This window comes from Cetorhinus maximus, chromosome 30 (assembly GCF_964194155.1).
Source record: "Cetorhinus maximus chromosome 30, sCetMax3.hap1.1, whole genome shotgun sequence".
Lineage (NCBI taxonomy): Eukaryota > Metazoa > Chordata > Chondrichthyes > Lamniformes > Cetorhinidae > Cetorhinus > Cetorhinus maximus.
Window position 1 is genome coordinate 19,845,648 of NC_135908.1, and position 22,270 is coordinate 19,867,917.

General features: G+C 41.8%; 1 protein-coding gene across 6 annotated transcripts in view; it reads left to right on the plus strand.

Moving 5' to 3' along the window:
• Positions 1-22,270, plus strand: part of sin3aa (SIN3 transcription regulator family member Aa) — a 126,816-nt gene that overhangs the window by 63,059 nt on the left and 41,487 nt on the right. For 5 of the 6 annotated variants that reach the window (XM_078532557.1, XM_078532556.1, XM_078532561.1 and 2 more), the window contains 7 exons: positions 533-691; positions 1,320-1,406; positions 4,457-4,546; positions 7,508-7,626; positions 13,357-13,567; positions 14,403-14,519; positions 18,806-19,044. In XM_078532557.1, coding sequence (XP_078388683.1) covers positions 533-691; positions 1,320-1,406; positions 4,457-4,546; positions 7,508-7,626; positions 13,357-13,567; positions 14,403-14,519; positions 18,806-19,044 — 1,022 coding nt within the window. The remainder of the gene's footprint in view (positions 1-532; positions 692-1,319; positions 1,407-4,456; positions 4,547-7,507; positions 7,627-13,356; positions 13,568-14,402; positions 14,520-18,805; positions 19,045-22,270) is intronic. The other variant, XM_078532558.1, reaches the window with a different exon arrangement.

Genomic DNA, 22,270 nt, shown 5'->3' on the forward strand with positions numbered 1-22,270 from the left:
TACTTTCAAAATCATTGTTATTTGAAGCTGGTAATGTTATTAGAAGTTAGTTTATGACTAGAATTTTTGTGAGGGGGAAGAGGCATGTTAAAACAGTGGAAAATGTGAATGGAAATACTTGTTGAAGCCTCTAGAAATCTAGATCATCCTCAGTAAAAGATAGACTTCTATAAACGAGCAACAATTACTTTTCATTCCTTTTGGCTCTGGATTGCCTTGTCCCTTTCCCCTCCCACTCCCTAGTTCACTGGAGTGAGCTTCTAGCAATCCCAATTCTTGTGCTTACATTTCTCTGTAAATTTTTGGCTGTCTTGTCTGAATAGCCCATGTAAATGGAAGGTGGAGAGGCCTCCTAGGAGATGATATGAGTAATTAATGCTGTTACTTGCTGCAAAGTAGAACATGTACTGTTTCCCCAACATGGTAACCTAGATAAGCATGCATGTATACCTTTCAGCTGTCTTAATTTTTCTAAATGATGACACTTGGAGATTACAATTGAGCTGATGGAAAGGTGTTTTCTGCTTTGTAGCTGCTAAGTAAAACAACAGCAGAGAAAGCTGATTCAGTCAGGAATGATCATGGCGGCACAGTGAAGAAGCCTCAGCTGAACAACAACAAGCAAAGAAGTAATCAGAATGGTTGCCAGATCCGTCGTCACCCAGGCACAGGAGCTACTCCGCCTGTCAAAGTAGGTATAGGCTAACCTAACTGTTGTGTGATTAGGCAAGAGTTTGCACTCCCAAGTAAGACAGTTCTGTGGAGGATCCACTGGATACTGTGTAAGAACTGTTCAGAGCTCCAATGCAGAAATTGTAAGAGCCCAGTAACAACAAAATGCATCGAGCGCTTTTTAACAGAGCAGAACGTTCACAGGATTTCACAGAGGCACGATCAAAGAATACTGATTCAAGGGTGTCGATGTAGATGAAAGGTTGTTGTAGCAGTGGGGAACTGCTCCAAGATGCCCCTGCATGATTTCTGAAGAAAATGCCATACAATGCTTGCTGAATGTGCTTTTAGTATCTTGTGGCAGGTTGATACTGTGCAGCTTAATAGCACCCTTGTGGTCTTGCTCATGGTAAATCCAATGATTTTATAATGATAGAGCAGTTATACTATGTAATGAACATTGTATTATTCTGCCACTAAAGTGTGTTTAACTTCTCCTGTCCTTTTAAAGGAAGCATATCCAAGATATTTTTTGTTTGTGGGATGCTTAGGTGCATGTTATGTGGGTCACACACAAAATCAAACGTTCTTGTTAATTTGCATTGCTCAAGCTACCGATACTGATAGGTTTCGATGTTTTGGTTTAGGATCTATCCATTAATGAGGCAGTAGCGCTAGGAACAGCCCTTTCCAAATTTCGAAGTCCAGGAAATACAAATAGGACAAGCCAACAAGTAAGAAATAAAAACCATGAATAGAACTGATTAGCCTGAGTTTCGTGTCCTGGATTGGCGATACGTGTGGGTCAGATACGGCACATGAGAAGCAATTTAAGGCCGTAAAATCTGATTGCTGTAAATAGATATTATTAGATCAGTTAAAAGTTGGTAAGAGAATTTTGTAGATAAGAACATACGAACAAGGAGCAGGAGCAGGCCATTCAGCCCCTCGAGCCTGCTCCACCATTTAATAAGATCATGGCTGATCTGATAGTACCTGAAATCTGCATCCCACCTACCCCCGATAACCTATCACCTCCTTGCTTACCAAGAATCTATCCACCTCTGCCTTAAATATATTCAAAAACTCTGCTTCCACCACCTTTTCAGGAAGAGAGTTCCAAAGACTCATGACCCTCTGAGTGAAAAAATTTCACCTCATCTCTGTTTTAAATGGGCGATCCCTTATTTTTAGACAGTGACCCAAGTTCTAGATTCTCCCAGAAGAGGAAACATCCTCTTCACATCCACACTGTCAAGACCCCTCAGGATCTTATATGTTTCAATCAAGTTGCCTCTTACTCTTCTAAACCCCAGCGGATAGAAGCCTGGTCTATCCAACCTTTCCTCATGAGACAACCCACCCATTCCAGGTATTAGTCTGGTAAACCTTCTCTGAACTGCTTTCAATGCAGTTACATTCTTCCTTAAATAAGATGACCAATACTGTACACAGTACTCCAGATGTAGCCTCATCAGTGCCCTGTACAACTGAAGCATAACCTCCCTACTTTTGTATTTAATTCCCCTCGCAATAAATGATAACGTGCTACTAGCTTTCCTAATTACTTGCTGTACCTGCATACCAGCCTTTTGTGATTCATACACTAGGACACCCAGGTCCCTCTGCACCTCAGAGCTCTGCAATCTCTGCATTTAGATAATATACTTCTCTTTTATCCTTCCTGCCAAAATGGACAATTTCACATTTTCCCACATTATACTCCATTTGCCAGATCTTTGCCCACTCACTTAACCTATCTATATCTTTTTGTAACCTCCTTATGTCCTCTTCACAACTTACTTTCCTGCCTATCTTTGTGTCATCAGCAAATTTGGCAACCACCCCTTCAATCTCTTCATCCAAGTTATTTATATAAATTGTAAACAGTTGAGGTCCCAGCACTGATCCCTGTGGCACACCACTTGTTACATCTTGCCAACCTGAAAAAAACCATTTAAGCCAACTCTCTGCTTCCTGTTAGCCAGGCAATCTTCTATCCATGTCAATATGTTACCCCCCTATACCATGAGCTTTTATTATCTGCAATAAACTTTGATGTGACGCTTTATCAAATGCCATCTGGAAATCTAAGTATAGCACATCCACCAGTTCCTCTTGTTCTGCAGCACATATGACTCCTTCAAAGAACTCCAGTAAATTGGTTAAACATGATTTACCTTTCACAATACCATGTTTACTCTGCCTGATGACCTTGAGCTTAGCTAAGTGCCCTGCTATAACATCTTTAAAAATAGCTTCTAACATTTTCCCTACGACAGATGTTAAGCTAACTGGCCTGTAGTTTCCCGCTTTCTGTCTCCCTCCCTTTTTGAATAATAGAGTTACATTTGCTATCTTCCAATCTAATTTCCCTCCTTATTAGTCTTTTAGTCATTCTTTGCTGTTCCTCATATTCTGTCCAATCTTCTGACCTGCCACTTGTCTTTATACAATTATATGCTTTCTTTTAAGATAAAAGCAAAATACTGCAGGTTGCTGGAAATCTGAAACAAAAACAGAAAATGCTGGAAAAACTCAGCAGGTCTAGCAGCATCTGTGAAGAGAGAAATAAAGTTAATGTTTTGAGTCCATATGACTCTTCTTCAGAGCCTTTACAGATGCTCGTAAACGCTTGGTGCCAAGTCAGAAGACACCTGTCTATCATTAGTTTATGTGCCAGCATGTGGCAGACTTAGTTTATGTTGTTGATATAAATGGCTGTCCAGTTGAGATACCTTTTGATGCCTTTTTAATTTGTTGTTTTCTCCGATATGCAAACCTGGAGTTCAGGTTATAAATGTAATACTTGTGTTTCAGCAGCAGGTAAATTGATATATTCAACATGGTTATCCTGGGAGAGCAGCAAAACTTACCAACTCTACATATGAAATAAAAACATGCAATATTATTTGGGACTTGCTGGTTAGTTCAGCTAAATTATGGACTTGTGATCAAAGATCCTATATGGCGAGCTCCTGATCCTCGGTGAGCTGTTTAGAGATGGGACTAAGTGGAGGTGAAGGACTATGGTAATTTGATCATTAGGTTACTGGAGTTTTCATGGTAAACTGTCACAACAAGCTCATGTCTTCATTCTGCAATTGTTCTGAAAGATCAAGGTATAGAATACCTTGCTGGAACTGTATAAATCCTTAGTTGGGCCACAACTTGAGTACTGTGCAGTTCTGAGCACCTCATTACAGAAAGGAGCTCGTTGCATGCAAGAGGATACAGAAGAGATTTATGAGGATGTTGCCAGGACTGGAAGAATGCGGCTATGAGGAATGTTTGGATAGGCTGGGGTTTTTCTCAATGGAGCTGAGAAGGCTGAGGGGAGATTTGATTGAAATGTACAAAATTGTGAGGGGTCTAGATAGAGTGGATGGGAATGGTCTATTTACCTAAGCAGAGAGATCAGTGACTTGGGGGCATCGATTTAAAGTGATTGGTAGAAAGATTAGAGGGGAGATGAGGAAAAGATTTTTCACCTAGAGGTTTGTGGGGGTCTGGAACTCACTGCCTGAAAGGGTAGTAGAGGCAGAAACCCTCAACTCATTTAAAAGGTGTCTGGATATTCACCTCAAGGGCCGGAACGTGCAAGGCTACAGACCAAATGCTGGAAAGTGGGATTAGGCTGGGTGGCTCGTTTTTCAGCTGGCACGGACATGATGGGCCAAGTGGCCTCTTCCTATGTAAACTTTCTCTTTCTTCATTCTTCTTCTGCATTAAACTAGAGTTATTGGTAGCCATAACTTTTTCTTTCTCCCTTTTTTTTCTGTAGAAGAAGCCAAAAATGTTGGGATTAAAAGACCAGTCCTTGGCTGAAGTCAGTAAGCATGGAGCTGGAACAGAAACCTTATTCTTTGATAAGGTAGGTGAGGTTGACTCCACATCAATGCGTTAAAGGAATTTGGTTGCAGTCTTTTTTTCCCCAAGTCTTTCCTCATTGTGGCTGGGTATAGTAGCATAGTGGTTATGTTATTGGACTAATAATGGAGAGGGTGGCCCAGAGATGCGAGTTCAAATCCCATCTTGGCAGCTGGAGAATTTAAATTAAGCTAATGAAATAAATCTGCAATAAAAATAAAAAGTATCAGTAATGGTAACCATGAAATTATTTTGTTGTTAAAACCCATCTGGCTGACTGATGTCCTTTAGGGAAGGAGGTCTGCTGTTCTTGCTTGATGGCTTACATGTGACTCCAGACCCATAACAATGTGATTGACTCTTAACTGCCCTCTGAAATGACCTAGCATGCAACTCAGTTGCACCAAGCAAGTAATCAGCGGCTTGCCACCACCTTTCCTAGGGCAATTAGGATGGGCAATAAATGCTGGCCCTGCCTCCGATGCTCACAGCCTGTTATGAATTTTTTTTAAAACTGCAGCAGATACAAACTTTTCAAGCCCCTGATGTAGCCTCTGAAGAAACTTAGTAGCTTATGGACTCTTTGATGATGGACAACCTGTAAAGGAAACAGCTCTTAAATGAAGTTGTAAAGCATTTTTAAAGGTCCATTTTTATTTCTTACAGTCCCCAAAAGATTGATTGCTACTCCTCCTACTTGTTAAGTGTTAGAAACACTCAGCAGGTCAGGCAGCATCTGTAAAGAGAGAGAAGAGAAACAGAGTTAATGTTTCAGGTTGATTACCTTTCATCAGAACTAGAAAACATTTGCAATATAATGGACTTTAAACAAGTACAGAGGCAGGGAAAGGGAGAGAAGAAGGAACAAAAGAAAAAGCCTATTATAGGGTAGAAGGCAGGAGACATTAAATGACAAAGAGATGATGGTGCAAAGCAAAAAGGGATGATAATGGGACAAGCAAAGAAACAGGCCATAGGTCCAGAGGAACAGTAAATGTCAACATCAGAATCATCACCCACACCTGGTAAATGGGAGCAGTTACTATGATCTGAAATTATTGGACTTGATATAAAAGCAAAATACTGCGGATGCTGGAGATGTGAAATAAAAACAGAAAATGCTGGAAATACTCACCAGGTCTGGCAGCATCTCTGGACAGAGAAGCAGAGTTGACGTTCAGGTCAGTGACCTGTGACCATCTGTTCTCATGTGAGATCACAAACCTAAAACATTATCACTCTCCATTGTTGAACTTGATCTTGAGTCCAGAAGGTTGTAATGTGCCTAATCGAAAGATGAAGTGCTGTTCTTCGAGCTCCGCTGAGCTTCATTAGGATAGGAGGTTGCAATCGGAGAGTGGGAGTGGGCCAAAGAATTAGAATGGCAAGCAACTGGAAGCTCAGGGTCCAGCATGTGGACAGACTGGAGGCCTTCCTGTGAAGGATATGTTGGTTTGTGCAGGTCTGACACCCCCTCAGGTAGCGCTGACCTCTGTTTAACACTGGATCTGCACCAAAGGATGAGAATGATGCTGATCCTTACTCATATAAACAAAAATCTATTACTGACCAATCTGCTGGATAAATCATTCTGCCAAGACCTTTCTAGGTGCCAAGAGTTTAATTCCTGCATGAAAAGGTTTCCTTTTGAAAAGAAAAGCTGTATTTGGTGATGGTGTACCTGCAGAGGGTGCGCTCCCCACCCATGTGCAGCTACAATGCCTATATTAATGATATAGCCCACATGCTTTCATATATTTGTTGTGTTAATACTTACGGAATAGGAACTGGCTGCCCACATACACTTAGCGAGGACAGAGACAGACAGTGATTGTTTTCGCTGTGGGAGCTGGCTGGTGGCATCTGCTATTTGATTGTACACGTTGTAGTGAAATGTTACACTTGGCCCGGCATCAGTTTCAGACTTGTTATTTGAACCAATCTATGCTGAGCCATTGGAAGTTAAAAAGGGGTGATTTAAATCACTGAGATACAATGAGGTGAGTGTGCATGCACAGATTTGTCTCCAAGTTGGTGTCAGAAGATACAGTGGAAAAGAAAGATTAGTTATATGTTGCTTTTCATAACCACTTGACATTTCAAAGCGCTTTACAGCCAATGAAGTACTTTTTGAAGTGCAGTCACTGTTGTAATTTGAGAAATGCAGTAGCCAATTTGCACTCAGCAAACTCCCACAAACAGCAATGTGATAACGACTGGATAATCTGTTTTTGTTTGTGATGTTGATTTGAGAGATAAATATTGGACACCAGGGATACATCCCCTGCTCGTCTTTGAAATAGTGCCGTGGGATTTTTTTACATTCGCTTGAACAGGCAGCTGGGGCATCAGTTTAACATCTCACCCGAATGATGGCATCTCCCGCTCTGCACCGTTCCTTCAGAACTGCCTTAGAGTGTCAGCCTCGATTTTTGTGCACAAGCCCTGGAGTGGGTCTTGAACCTGGAACCCTGTGACTCAGAGGTCAGGGTACTACCAATTGAGCCAAGCTGACACATTTGGGTGGAAGTCAGTGAAAAAAGAAAGGGCTTAGGCTGGATAGGATTTACTTTGGGCTTTTTTGTGTAGGATGAACTTTCTGATTTGCCCCTCAAGGTATTTGTATAGAAAATAAATATACAATTTTGGAACTGTACCTTTGAAGCATTTGTGAGTTTACAGGAAAGTTGGTAGACTTTTACTAAACTCTCATAAGATCATCCAATATCCTGACCCATGAGCTGAATGGGATTTTAATGGGTATTGGGGAAGGCAAACATCAGCCAAGCAAAAGGAGCATTTGGCTGTTTGCTGTATTGATGAGAGACATTCGCTTTTACTGTACTAACAAGTTCCTGGGGATTCTACTTTAAAGATAACCCCCACCCTAGCCCCACCCCCCCCACATTATGGATTAAAGGAAAGAAAAGCACAATCAAATATTCTCTTATTTGTCTGGCTTTAGGTCCGGAAAGCTCTGCGAAGTGCAGAGGCTTACGAGAACTTCCTCCGCTGCCTTGTCATTTTTAACCAGGAGGTGATCTCCCGTGCAGAGCTGGTCCAGCTTGTGTTTCCATTCTTGGGGTAAGCAAACACTGAGAAAGGACAGGGTCTGTTTTCTGGTCAGGGTGTTTAAAACTTTGGAGACTACAGCAGGCCAAAGTAAAGAGAGAATTCATTGCAGCGCTTTTACTGTGAACAAAGAAACACTCTGTGGTTCAGTATATTTCCCTGAGTCAAAGATTCAACATTAACAATTTCCAGACAATAATGAAGTATGATACAGGAAGCTGGAAGATTAGAGGCTAAATAGGAAACTGAGCATTGAAATGTAAAGCAAGTGGGCAATTGTCATTTTCAAAAACTAATCCGCCATAAGAATTTGCACAATGTTTGTAGTGTGTTGAGAATCTATTTTTTGGTAACTCACCTCCAAACATAAAAAACATAGAAAATAGGAGCAGGAGTAAGTCATTCGGCCCTTCGAGCCATTCAGTATGATCATGGTTGATCTTCAGTCTCACTGTCCTACTCCTCTCTCCCCATACCCCTTGACGCCTTTAGAGTCTAGAAATCTATCTATTTCCTTCTTAGACATATTCAATGATTTGGTCTCCACAGCCTTCTATTGTAGAGAATTCCACAGTGAAGAAATTTCTCCTCATCTCAGTCCTAATTGGCCTGCCCTGTATCCTGAGACTGTGACCCCGCCCCCAGCCATCATCTCTGCATCCAGTCTGTCCAGCCCTGTCAGAATTTTATATGTTTCAATGAGATTCCCTCTCATTCTTCTAACTCCACTGAATATAGGCCTAGTCGACCCAATCTGACCTCATACGACAATCCTGCCATCCCAGGAATCAGTCTGGTGAACCTTCGCTGCGTTCCCTCTATGACAAGTAAATCCTTTCTTAGATAAGGAGACCAAAACCAGGTGTAGTCTCACCAAGGCCCTATACAGCTGCGGTATGACGTCCTTGCTCCTGTACTCAAGTCCTCTCGCAATGAAGGCCAACATACCATTTGTCTTACTAACTGCTTGCTGCACCTGCACGCTTGCTTTCAATGACTGGTGTACAGGGATACTCAGGTCCTTTTGTACATCAATGTTTCCCAATCTATCACCATTTAAATAATACTCTGTCAAAGTGGATAACTTCACGCTTATCCACATTATACTACATCTGCCATGTATTTGCCCACTCACTCAACTTGCCTAAATCACCTTGAAGCCTCTTTACATCCTCCTCACCAGTCACATTCCCACCTATTTTTGTGTCGCCAGCAAACTTGGAAATATTACATTTGGTTCCCTCATGCAAATCATTGATAGATATTGTGAATAGCTGGGGCCCAAGCACTGATCCTTGCGGTACCCCACTAGTCACCGCCTGCCACTCAGTAAAAGACCCACTTATTCCGACTCTCTGTTTCCTGTCTGTTAACCAATTCTCAATCCGTACCAGTATATTACCCCTAATCCCATGTACTTCAATTTTGCACACTAAGCTCTTATGTGGGACTTTATCAAAAGCTTTCTGAAAATCCAAATACACCACATCCACTGGTTCTCCCTTATTTATTATACCAGTTACGTCCTCAAAAAAACTGCAGTAAGTTGTCAAACATGATTTCCCTTTCATAAATCCATGTTGACTTTGTCTAATCCCGTTGATATTTTCTAAGTGCCTTGTTATCACATCCTTTATAATAGACTCTAGCATTTTCTCTACTACTGATCTTGGGCTAACCGATCTGTAATTCCCTGTTTTCTCCCTCCCTCTTTAAATAGCGGTGTTACATTTGCCACCCTCCAATCTGCTGGGACTGTTCCAGAATCTACAGAATTTTGGATGGTGATAACCAACGCATCCACTATTTCCATGGCCACCTCATTTAGGACCTTGGGATGTAGATTATCAGGCCCTAGGGAATTATCAGCTTTCAGTCCCATTAATTTCTCCAGCACTTTTTTTTTACTAATTTCCTTCAATTCCTCCTTCTCACTAAACCCCCAATTCCCTAGCATTTCTGGGAAGTTATTTGTGTCTTCCTCTGTGAAGACAGAACTAAAGTAGTTTTTAATTGCTCTGCCATTTCCTTGTTTTCTATTATAAGTTCTCTCGTTTTGGACTGTAAGGGACCTACGTTTGTCGTTACTAATCTTTCTGCTTTTACAAACTTATAGAAGTTTTTACAGTCTGCTCTTATGTTCCTTGCAAGTTTACTATCATACTCTATTTTTCCCCTCTTAATTAACCTTTTGGTCCCCCTTTGCTGAATTCTAAACTGCTTCCAATCCTCAGGCTTGCTCCTTTTTCTAGCAACTTCATTTGACTCCCCTTTGGATCTAATACTATCCTTAATTTCTTTTGTTAGTCATGGTTGGACCGCTTTTCCTGTTGTGTTTTTGTGTGCCAGAATAGAATGTATAGTTGCTGCAATGCATGCATTCGTTCCTTAGATTTTAGCCATTGCCTATTCACTGTCATGCCTTTTAATTAAGTTCCCCAATCTATTGTAGCCAACTCGCCCCTCATACCTTCGTAATTTCCTTTGTTTAGATTTAGGACCCTAGTTTCAGATTAGACCACTTCACTTTCCATCCTATTGAAGAATTCTAACATTTTATGGTCACTGTTCCCTAATGGACCCCACACAACAAGATTATTAATTAACCCATTCTCAGTGCACAATACCAAATCTAGGATAGCTTGTTCCCTAGTTGGTTCCTCAACATACTGGTTAAAAAAAGACATCTCGTACACACTCCAGGAATTCATCCTCCACAGCATCATTGTTAATTTGGTTTACCCAATCTATATGTAGATTAAAGTCATCTATGATTACTGTAGCACCCTTGTTACATGCATCTCTTATTTCCTGTTTAATGTTGTTCCCTACCTTATCACTACTATTTGGAGGCCTAGAGACAACTCCCACTAATGTTTTCCACCCCTTGTTGCTTCTTAGCTCCACCCAGACTGATTCCACATCTAGATTTTCTGAGCCTATATCCTTTCTCACTATTACACTGATTTCATCCTTAACTAACAATGTCATCTCACCTCCTTTTCCTTTTTGCCTGTCCTTCCTAAATATCGAATACCCTTGGATATTCCGTTTCCAGCCTTGGGCACCCTGTAGTCATGTCTCCTTAATCGCATACATATCGTAGCCGCTTACATGTGTTTGCGTTGTGTCTCCCTGCTCAGGTTCCCGTTCCTCTGCCATTCTAGTTTAATCCCTCCCCCACAGTACTAGCCCTGCTAGGACATTGGTCCCAGTCCTGCTGGGGTGCAACCTGTCCGACTTGTACAGGTCCCATCTTCCCAGAATCAGTCCCTATGCCTCAGGAATCTAAGTCCCTCCTACACCATCTCTCCAGCCACGCATTCATCTGATCTATTCTCCTATTCCTGATCTGGCTAGCACGTGGCACTTGGAGTAATCCTGAGATTACCAAATTTGAGGTCCTGCTTTTTAATTTATTTCCTAACTCCTTTCAGGCTCTCATCCCTCTTTTTATCTTACCGCTACCATGACCTCTAGCTGTTCACCCTCCCGCTTCAGAGCGCCCTGCAGCCAGGGAGGCAACATACCGCCCTGGTGTCACGTCTGTGACTGTAAACATGTTTATCTGTTCCTCCTTGCGATAGAATCCCCTATCACGATTGCTTTCCCACTCTTTTTTTTCTACCCCTGTGCAGCTGAGCTACTAGTGGTGCCATGGACTTGGCTCTTGCTGAATTCCTCTGAGAAACCATCTTCCCCAGCAGTACCCAAAATGGAAAAATCTGTTAGGGAGATGGGCCCAGGGGTCTCCTGCACTACCTGCCTAGTGCTTTTACTCTGTCTGGTGGTCACCTATTCCTTTTTACCTGTGTACTCTTTACCTGCAGAGTGACCACCTCACTGTACGTGCTATCCATGAAGACCTCAGCCTTGCAGATGTTCCACAGTGACTCTAGCCGCAGCTCCAGCTCCAAAAAGTGGATTTTGAGTAACTGCAGCTGCAGTCATTTCCTGCATACGTGGTCGCCCTGGACACTGGAAGTGTCCCTGACTTCCCACATCGCACAGGAGGAGCATTTTACGTGGACAAGCTGCCCTGCCATGACTTGCCCTTAAACTACTCCCTTTACTTGTACTTCCTTTAGTTTAAGTAATATTCAATATACACCAGGGATGTCACTTCTTATACTTTAAACACTACTTAATCTACACTAAAGACCAATTTTTACTTGAAAGACTGGACAGTAGAAATACTCACCAGGTCGTACTTACCAAGGCCACTGCTACTCTCGCACTGGCTCCCTGTCCCACTCTGGTCTCAAGCCTGGTTCCCCTCACTCTTTAAGGCCGCTGCTCCTCTCGCGTAATAAAATGCCAAAAACAAAAGCTAAGTCGCAGTAAGCTGGCTGGCATTATAAGCTCCCAAGACAAAGGCTAACTGACCCAGTCACAGAGGAACCAGTTTCAGCTGCTGCTTTAATTAACTAAGCCCAACTGCCCACCCACCCAGTGGAGACCTTGTTAAAACCCAAGTTAAGGCTGGAAGCTTTAGAATTTAAACTGTAGATTTCGGTTAAATGCTAACTGCAAACAAAATTAGATTTTTGCAAAAAGATTTTCTAAAAAATTAAGACTCCTTATTCACCAGACACCAGCATCCAGTCCAAAAGCTGTATGAGAGCTGTTTCTGGTGAGACAGCCTGATTTGTGCATTACTATTCCCTTTTACTTTAATGGCCCTAGATCAGAAACTGAGGTAATGAGGACCTGCAGACCCTTTCCTGTTGGCTGCAACGACTGGTGACCAGACAGTGCTTGGAATTACAGGGCTATGCATCCAGAATCATTTAAGAAATGTTCGATGTGGTCCTAACTCATCAGAATGTAAATGTTTGTGGATGATGATGCAAATGGTGCAATCTACAAAGTGGACATTTCCTTTCGTACTCACAGAAGCAGTATCGTTCTCACCCACTGGGTTTCATAAAGTTACACAAGTGGAGTTTTCAAAAGTTGTAGCTGTTTAAAATTGATTACCGGCAGTCAATGTAACCAATTGGAGATGGTCATGGTTAGTACAAGAATTACCTGTTCAGACTCAGAATAATGCAAGTGTTTTGCAGGAAAAAATATGTGCCTATAAAACTAAATAGCAAACACCTTTCTTGTGTTTTTTTGGCTTCAATTAGCAAGCACCAGTACTTGGGGTAGGCTCTCTTTAACTTACTGCTGATCTGCAAGCTGTTTAGTTTGGACCAAGCCATTTCCCCTGCCTCCTCTTATGGTGTTACACCAATTACTCAACAATGAATGACTGCTCCATGGGTTCATTAAAATAACGGTTCACCCATCCTAAAAGAAGAGGGCAGTACACTGAAATAGTAGCTTAGCAGTTTGATTCTGAGGTTAAAGAAAGAAAAATTAAAATCTACAGTGTATTTGTTTATAAATATTAGACTTTGTTGTAGGCCTGCTGTTTTACACCTAGCCCTTAACCTTTATGCAGTCTATATTGTGGAGCTCGTCAATGTTTAGTTACACATGCAAATGTACCAGACAGACGTATTGTAAAGCTTTTAGTTGGCGGGAGCGCATTTTCAGACCTGTGCAATTCAGTACAGTGTGATTAGGAGATGAGTTTGAGCCTGAGAACCTCATTTGTGTCTACTTCCCCAACAGAGAGCAAGGCAAAAGCTGAAGGACAAGTCATCCTGTTGACTGGATTTGGGCAGGTGTCTTATCAAATCAGAAAGGAGACTAACTGAATTTACCATTCAAATTGTCCATGTTTTCTTGCAGAAAGTTTCCTGAGCTCTTTGTCTGGTTTAAGAATTTCCTGGGTTATAAGGAGTCCTCCCACATTGAGGCATTTCCTAAGGAGAGAGCTACAGAGGGCATTGCAATGGAAATTGATTATGCTTCTTGTAAACGACTTGGTTCAAGTTATCGAGCATTGCCCAAAAGCTTCCAACAGCCCAAGTGCACCGGCAGAACTCCCCTTTGCAAAGAGGTAAGGAAATTTGTATGAAGTAACTTCACTGAAGGTTAAATTCCAACATGGCTGAATATGGCCAAATCTCTCCTAGATGGCCGAATTGGAGACGAAATTTGAGGCTGTTCTCTGACTTTGCTTTGACGTTGTTGTGTGGGGTGGGTGACTTTGAGGGTTGAGTTCTTTTCAGTGTAAGAATTGTTGGTGTAAATTATTACTTCCCTTCTTGACAACTTTGTCGCCCTAACATTTCCTACTGCAAGCCACTGGATGGTAAATGATTGTACAGATCTAGTCACTGTCCACGGAAAGGAAATAACGTTATTCTGAAAGGTGAAGGCTAACATTGCATTTCCAACACAACTGGTAAAATATTAAGCTAAACTCAAACAAGTGAGAGATGGAAACTCATATAATGCAGTCATGTTTTATCAATGATGAGTTTCACTGTTTATATTGGGCCTTGTCACATGCAAAGATACTGGCTGCTTATACGTAGACATTGGCAAGGAATTTGGAGCTGAGTGGGGGCGGGGTAAATGGAGTTGAATTGTAAATCAACCATAAGATCATAAGAAAGAGGAGCAGGAGTAAACCTTACGGCCCCTCGAGCCTGCTCTGCCATTTAATAAGATCATGGCTGGTCTGATTTGTGGCCTTAACTCCACTTTCCTGCCTGTCCCCCATAACGCTCGACTCCCTTGTCAATCAAAAATCTGTCTGCCTCAGCCTTGTGTATATTCAATGACCCAGACTCCACTACTCTCTGGGGAAAAGAATCCCAAACCCTTATGGATGAATTATGCTTTCTTAGCTCTTTGTTCTGTAATTATTACTGACACGTTTACTGCAGGTTCTGAATGATACATGGGTGTCCTTCCCCTCCTGGTCTGAAGACTCTACCTTTGTCAGCTCAAAGAAAACACAATACGAAGAGCACATCTACAGGTGTGAAGATGAGAGGTTTGAGGTAAGCAGATTTTTTTCCCAAAATATACTTTATTCGTAAAAATTATGTATGTTTTTAAGTAAAATTATTTTCCATAACAGTTCAGATTGGACATTACCTAAAGTGTAATACAGTTCAAAATCATTCCAAACAGCATGTGGCACTCTGCGATGACTCAATACAATCGCAATTAGACTTGATATTTAGAGTATACATTCCATGACAGAGATACAACCCGAGGGGTTTTACACAGTTTCCAGCTCCTTAGTATAACAAGGCAGGCGAACCTCAGACAGCGTCCTTTCCCTTTTGAGCCTTTGCACCAGCTACCTCAAATTTTAGTGCATCCCCCAGCACGTAGTCTTGGATCTTGGAATGTGCCAGTCTCCAACACTCAGTTATGGACAGCTCTTTGCACTGGAAGACCAATACATTTCGGGCAGACCAAAGCACATCATTGACGGAATTGATGGTCCTCCAGCAGCAGTTGATGTTTACCTTGGAGTGTGTACCCGGTAAGCAGACATGTGGACACAGGCACCCACCCACACACTCATCCCATGAAATGGCCACTAGCATTTTGCAAGTATGTTACCCATAGAGAGTGTAGCTTGTGGATATTCATGTTGGGGAGCTCTATGGGTTGGAACTGTTATTGAAGATATAAACTACTGTGCCACCTAGTGCTCACCTCTGAATCTACACATTTACGTTTTGAAATAAGTCTTTATAAAGAAGATTCTGACTGGTGAGGAACTGTTAAAGCTTTGAGACCTTTGTGCTTTACTGACTGGTTCCATTTTTTTCCTGCATTGAGCCTTTGACACAATACATTCCAGGTAGCAACAGAAAACAGAATAAAACCTGAGAAATTATGCAGACCTGCTGCCAGTCATTAACTAGAGGTTAGAGCCTGACGGAGATGAGAAGGAAGTTTTTCTTTCAGAGGGTCATTAGCATTTGGAATTCTTTTCCCCAGAGAGAAGTGACGTCTGTGTCATTGAATATATTCAAGGCTGAGTTGGACAGACTTTTGATTGACAAGAGAGTTGATGGTTATGGGGGACAGGCAGGAAAGTGGAGCTAAGGTCACAAATCAGATCAGCTATGATCTTTTGAATAGCAGAGCAGGCTCGAGAGGCCACATGGCTTACTCCTGCTCTCATTTCTTATGACCTTATGGTTGATCTTTCATTCAACTCCATTTACCCACCTTAGTTCCAAATTCCTTGTTGCCTTGACCCATCAACAATCTACAGATCTCAGTCAGAACTCAATTCGTCTTGGCATCCACACCCTTTTGGAAGAGAGGCTTCCACTACCCTTGTGTGAGAAAGCAAATCCTGACTTCACATCTAAATGGCTTAGCTCTAATTTTATGCCCCAAGTGTCTTTCATTCACAACCAAAGAAAATAGTTTCTTCATATATACCCTATCTAATCCTATTGAGTAGAATTGGCCTGTACTCTCTGGAGTTTAGAAGAACAAGAGGTGATTGCATTGAAAAATATAAGCATCCACCCTGTCATGCTCCCTCAGAATCTTATATGTTTTAATAAGATCACCTCTCATTTTTCTAAACTCCAATGGACATGGGCCCAACCTGCTAAATAGTTGAGGCTGCAGCACTGATCCCTGTGGCACTTCACTAGTTACAGTTTACTAACTTGAAAATAACCCATTTTTCCTGACTCTCTCTTTCCTGTGAGTTAGCCAATCTTCTACCATGCTAATACGTACCCCCAACATCAAGAGTTCTTGTGCAGTAACCTTTTAATGTGGTGCCTTATGAAATGTCTTTTGGGAATCCATATACACGACATCAACTGGCTCCCCTTTAACCACACTTGTTTCATCCTCATTGAACTCCTAATAAATTTGTCAAACACTGTTTCCCTTCACAAAACCATGTTGACTCTGCCTGGCAGTGTTAGAATTTTCTAAATTTCCTGCTGTTGCCTCCTTAGTAATTCTAGCATATATTCTAGCATTTTCCCAATGACAGATGCAAGACTAACTGACCTATAGTTTCCTGCTTTCTGTCTCCTTTCTTGAATAGTGGTGTTACAATTGGGGCTTTCCAATCCGCTGGGATCTGTCCAGAATTTAGGAAATTTTGGAAGATCACAACCAATGCATTCACTACCTCTGCAGCCACTTCGTTTAAGACAATGGGAGAAGGCCATTAGGTCCAAGGGACTTTTCAGCCTCTGGGTCCCATTAGTTTTCCTAACACTTTTTCTCTAGTGATTACGATTGTTTTAAGTTCCACCCTCCTTTTCTACTATTCTTGGGATGCTTTTTTTGTCTTCAACTGTGAAAACAGATACAAAAGTTCAAAGTCTCTGCCATTTCCTCATTTCCCATAACTAATTCCCCAGTCTCACCCTCTAAGGGACAAATGCTCACTTTCACTGCTCTTTTCCTTTTTCTATACTTGTAGAAACTGTTATTGTCTGTCCTTCTATTTCTTGCTAGTTTTCTCTCATACTCCATGATCTAATTGACAGCAGAGGACGCTCGAGGGGCTGAATGGCCTATTCCTGTCCTTAATGCTTCCATGAAATGCACATAATGGTTAGTGACTGGCGTCTTAAATGCTGAAATTTGAGCTGTGTGCAAAAGACTCTAGTTATTTCTGTTGTACATAAATTGGCTGTACTGTAGATTTTCAGTTCAGCAAGCTGCACACGTTTAGGCTGCAATATTTTTGAAGCACAACACATGGGAGCTGGATTAAGTTTCACTGTTTCGGACCTGATGAGTAACCTATAAGGGGTATCAACTGTTATAAACTATGATGTTATTGCCGTATCAGGATTAGGATTCCTATGCTCTGACTATTTCATTTGTAATTCATGCACCCTGGATCCTGTATAATTTCAGTATAAGAATCGAAATGATCGGCTAATATTATACCTGGAACCGTCCCAGGCTATTTTGGCCCTTAACTTGTAGCTATACTTCTTATAAAAAGATTTTGCTTCCATACTCCTGCCCGTTAAAAGTTAATCCTGTTTTAAGGTAGTATTGCTGTCTTATTATTTTTGTTATCCCTTTAATTCAATTTTGAAAAGTTGAATCTGTATTTTGACAAAGGAAAATATGAACTTTTTCTCCGTCCTCCTCTTTCCCTCCGTTCCCATTCTGTGTGCCATGTACCATTTCCCTTGCCAAATGAGTGAACTGAAGTTTGCTCACAGGCCTAACGTCACTCTGTAACCAGTCACTGCTGGGCTGTGCAGGGCACCCTTATTTAGGTTCTACTCAAATAGAATATCCACACCCTTCCTGTCGCACTCCCTCTGTTCCAGGAACAGGTCATGTGGGTCATACGATGCTTTGTAGACCAGTGCAGTGGGTCTCCCAGGAAAGTGAAGGTTAAGAATCTGATAAAAGCAAAATACTGCGGATGCTGGAAACCTGAAGTAACAACAGAAAATGCTGGAAAGAAACTCAGCAGGTCTGACGGCATCTGAAGAGAGCGAGAAACGGAGTTAATGTTTCGAGTCGGTATGACTCTTCTTCAGAGCTAAAGAGAAGTAGCAATGTGATGAAATTTATACTGTTTAAGGGAGGTGGAGCAGGTGAAGCAGGATAGAAGGTCAGCGATAGGTGGGGCCTAAGGAGAAATTGACAAAGATGACACAGACACAAGACAAAGGGAGTGTTAATGATAGTGGTGAAGACTGAAGAAGGTGCTGGTAGTGGCATAAAGGTAAGAAATCAGAATGTGTTAATGGCAGAACAAGGATCAGCACTCTGTGAAAGAGCAACATAGAACAAGTGACTGATGGCTTTTTTGGAGGGCGGGGGTGGTTGGGGAAAAAGGATAATAAATGGAATAAAAAAGATAAAACAATGATTAAATGAATAAAAATAAGTAAATAAAAATTAATTTTTAAAAAGGGATCATAAAAGGCGTGAGGATAGAGGAGAGAGTTCATAGTCTGAAGTTGTTGAACTCGGTATTAAGTGCCTAATCGGAAGATGAGGTGCTGTTCCTCCAGTTTGCGTTGGGCTTCACTAGAACATTGCAGCAGGCCAAGGACGGACATGTGGGCATGAGAGCAGGATGGTGTGTTGAAATTGCAGGCAACGGAAGGTCTGGGTCATGCTTGCGGACAGACCGAAGCTGTTCTGCAAAGCAGTCATCCAGCCTGCATTTGGTCTCCTCAATGTAGAGGAGAGCATTAAGAATCTGATGTCCGACTTTGTTTTTCAGAAGTTCCTCAGTAATTTTTTTACATAGAAATTTAAAACTTTATTGACTGCAAGCTCTTTGTTCTTGGATATTTCGGCACAGCTTGACGTTGTCTTGGAAACGAACCTAGCAACGATCCGTGTCCTGGAGACTGTTCAGAAGAAGCTGTCACGAATGTCAGCGGAGGAGCAAGCTAAGTTTCGTCTGGATAACACCCTTGGTGGTACTTCAGAAGTCATTCACCGTAAGGCCATTCAGAGGATATATGCAGACAAGGCTGCGGACATTCTTGACGGCCTGAAAAAGAACCCTGCAGTAGCAGTTCCCATTGTGCTGAAAAGGTAGATTCAATCTGGCAGTGTATTAGAAAAGTGTTTTAAATGTACTATATATTGAAATGCAGGCATTATTGTTTTAAGATATCAGCATTTGTATATTTGGCACTGTAGTAATAAGATAATTAATAAGATAAAATTAATGCAAACATCTTTGTGACAAATCCTATACTGTATTAAAAGTGGTACTGGTTTGTCTCAATGTATAAATGCCTTGAGCCTAAATAGCTGTTGGCAATATTTGATGGGTTTGTATCCTCTGTTTTTGTCATGTAGGTGCTACCCCATCTAGAATAAATGGGTTAACGTGTAAAAATAGCAGACGCACGCATGTTAAGTTAATTATGGAAAAGGATAGGTCTGGTCCTCGAGTTGAGATTCTAAATTGTAGAAAGGCCAATTTTGTGGAAATGAGAAAGGATCTAGGAAGAGTGGATTGGGATAAGTTGTTTTCTGGCAAGGATGTGTTCAGTAAGTGGAAGGCATTCAAAGGCGAAATTTTGAGAGTGCAGAGTTTGCATGTTCCTGTCAGGATTAAAGGCAAAGTTAACAGGCATAGGGAACCTTGGTTTTCAAGGGATATTGGCGATCTGGTTAAGAAGAAGAGAGAGGTGTATAGCAGGTAGAGGCAACAAGGAGCAAAAGAGGTACTTGTAGAGTATAGAAAATGTAAGAAAATACTAAAGAAGGAAATCAGGAATGCAAAAAGAAGACATGAGGTTGCTTTGGCAGATAATGTGAAGGTAAACCCGAAGGGTTTCTACAAGTATATTAAGAGTAAAAGGATAGTAAGGGACACAGTTGGTCCCCTTGAAGATCAGAGTGGTCGTCTATGTGTGGAGCCTCACGAGATGGGGGAGATCTTAAATAGTTGTTTTGCATCAGTATTTACTCAGGAAACTGGCATAGTGTATAAGGAAGGAAGGGAAACAAGCAGTAGTGTCATGGAACATATGGAGATTAAAGAGGAGGAGGTGCTTGCTGCCTTACAGCAAATAAAGGTAGATAAATCCCCTGGGCCTGACATGATATTCCCTCGGACCTTGAGGGAGACTAGTGTAGAAATTGCAGGGGCCCTGGCAGAAATATTTAAAATGTCCTTACCCACGGGTGAGGTGCCGGAGGATTGGAGGGTAGCTCATGTTGTTCCGTTGTTTAAAAAAGGCTCCAAAAGTGAACCAGGTAATTACAGGCCAGTGAGCCTGACGTCAGTAGTAGGTAAATTATTGGAAGGTGTTCTGAGAGATCGGATATACAATTATTTGGACAGCCAAGGGCTGATTAATGATAGTCAGCATGGCTTTGTGCGTGGTAGGTCGTGTTTAACGAACCTTGTAGAGTTTTTCGAGGAGGTTACCAAGAAAGTAGATGAAGGAAAGGCTGTGGATGTTGTCTACATGGACTTTAGTAAGGCCTTTGACAAGGTCCCACATGGGAGGTTAGTTCAGAAGGTTCAGACACTTGGTATCCATGGAGAGGTTGTAAACTGGATTCGAAATTGGCTGTGTGGGAGAAGACAGAGAGTGGTGTGGATGATTGCTTCTCAGACTGGAGGTCTGTGACTAGTGGTGTGCCTCAGGGATCAGTGCTGGGACCATTGTTGTTTGTTGTCTATATCAATGATCTGGATGATAATGTGGTAAATTGGATCAGCAAGTTTGCTGATGACACTAAGATTGGAGGCATTGTAGACAGCGAGGAAGGCTTTCAAAGCTTGCAAAGGGATCTGGACCAACTGGAAAAATGGGCCAGAAAATGGCAGATGGAATTTAATGCAGAAAAGTGTGAGGTGTTGCATTTTGGAAGGACAAACCAAGGTAGGACATACACAGTAAATGGTAGGGCACTGAGGAGTGCGGAGGAACAAAGGGATCTGGGAGTTCAGATACATAATTCCCTGAAAGTGGCGTCACAGGTAAACAGGGTTGTAAAGAAAGCTTTTTGGCATACTGGCCTTCATAAATCAAAGTATTGAGTATAGGAGTTGGGATGTTATAGTGAGGTTGTATAAGACATTGGTGAGGCCAACTTTGGAGTATTGTGTGCAGTTCTGGTCGCCTAACCACAGGAAGGATATCAGTAAGAATAAAAGAGTGCAGAGAAGATTTACTAGGATGTTGCTGGGTCTTCAGGAGTTGAGTTACAGGGAAAGATTAAACAGGTTAGGACTTTATTCCTTGGAGCGTAGAAGAATGAGGGGAGATTTGATAGAAGTTTACAAAATTATGAGGGGTATAGACAGAGTAAATGCGAGTAGGCTCTTTCCACTTAGATTAGGAGAGATAATCACGAGAGGACATGGCTTTAAGGTGAAAGGGGAAAAGTTTAGGGGGAACATTAGGGGGAACTTCTTCACTCAGAGTGGTGGGAGTGTGGAACGAGCTGCCATCTGACGTGGTAAATGCGGGCTCACTCTTAAGTTTTAAGAATAAATTGGATAGATACATGGATGGGAGAGGTCTGGAGGGTTATGGACTGGGTGCAGGTCAATGGGACTAGCGGAATAATATTTTGGCATAGACTAGAAGGGCCGAATGGCCTGTTTTTCTGTGCTGTAGTGTTCTATGGTTCTGCAAACATATTAAATATTTGTTTGCTGATGTTTGCCAACAGTAAAGCTAAGTTAAAGTGCGTTCTTAGCTATGCAAAGCAGCTCATCGTAGGTTGAGTCTTTTGTAACTAAGGTGACCAGTCGCAACTGAGGAAGTAGCAGGGGTATGGTGCTGTTCTGTATTTTCACCATCACAGAATGTTTGCAGCACAGAAGGAGGCCATTCAGTCCGTTATGTCTACACTGGCTCTCCATAGGAGCAATTTACCTTGTGTCACTCCCCTGCCTTCTCCCCGTAGCCCTGCACCTTCTTCCCTTTCAGATGACAATCCAATTCCCTCTTGAATGCCTCAATTGAACCTGCCTCCACCACACTTTCAGGCAGTGCATTCCAGATCCTAATCACTTGCTGCGTGAAAAAGCTTTTCCTCATGTCACCGTTTCTTCTTTTGCTAATTACCTTAAATCTGTGCTCACGTGTTCTCAATCCTTCCACCAAATGAAACAGTTTTTCCCTATCTACTTTGTTCAGACCCCTCTAACAAATCTCCTCTCAATCTTCTCGTCTCCAAGGAAAATAGTCCCAACCTCTGCAGTTTTTATTTCAGCACCTCCAGGCAGAAGGATGTGATTTCTGTGGTTTCCATTCTTGATCGTTATCCATTGACTGTATATACCTAT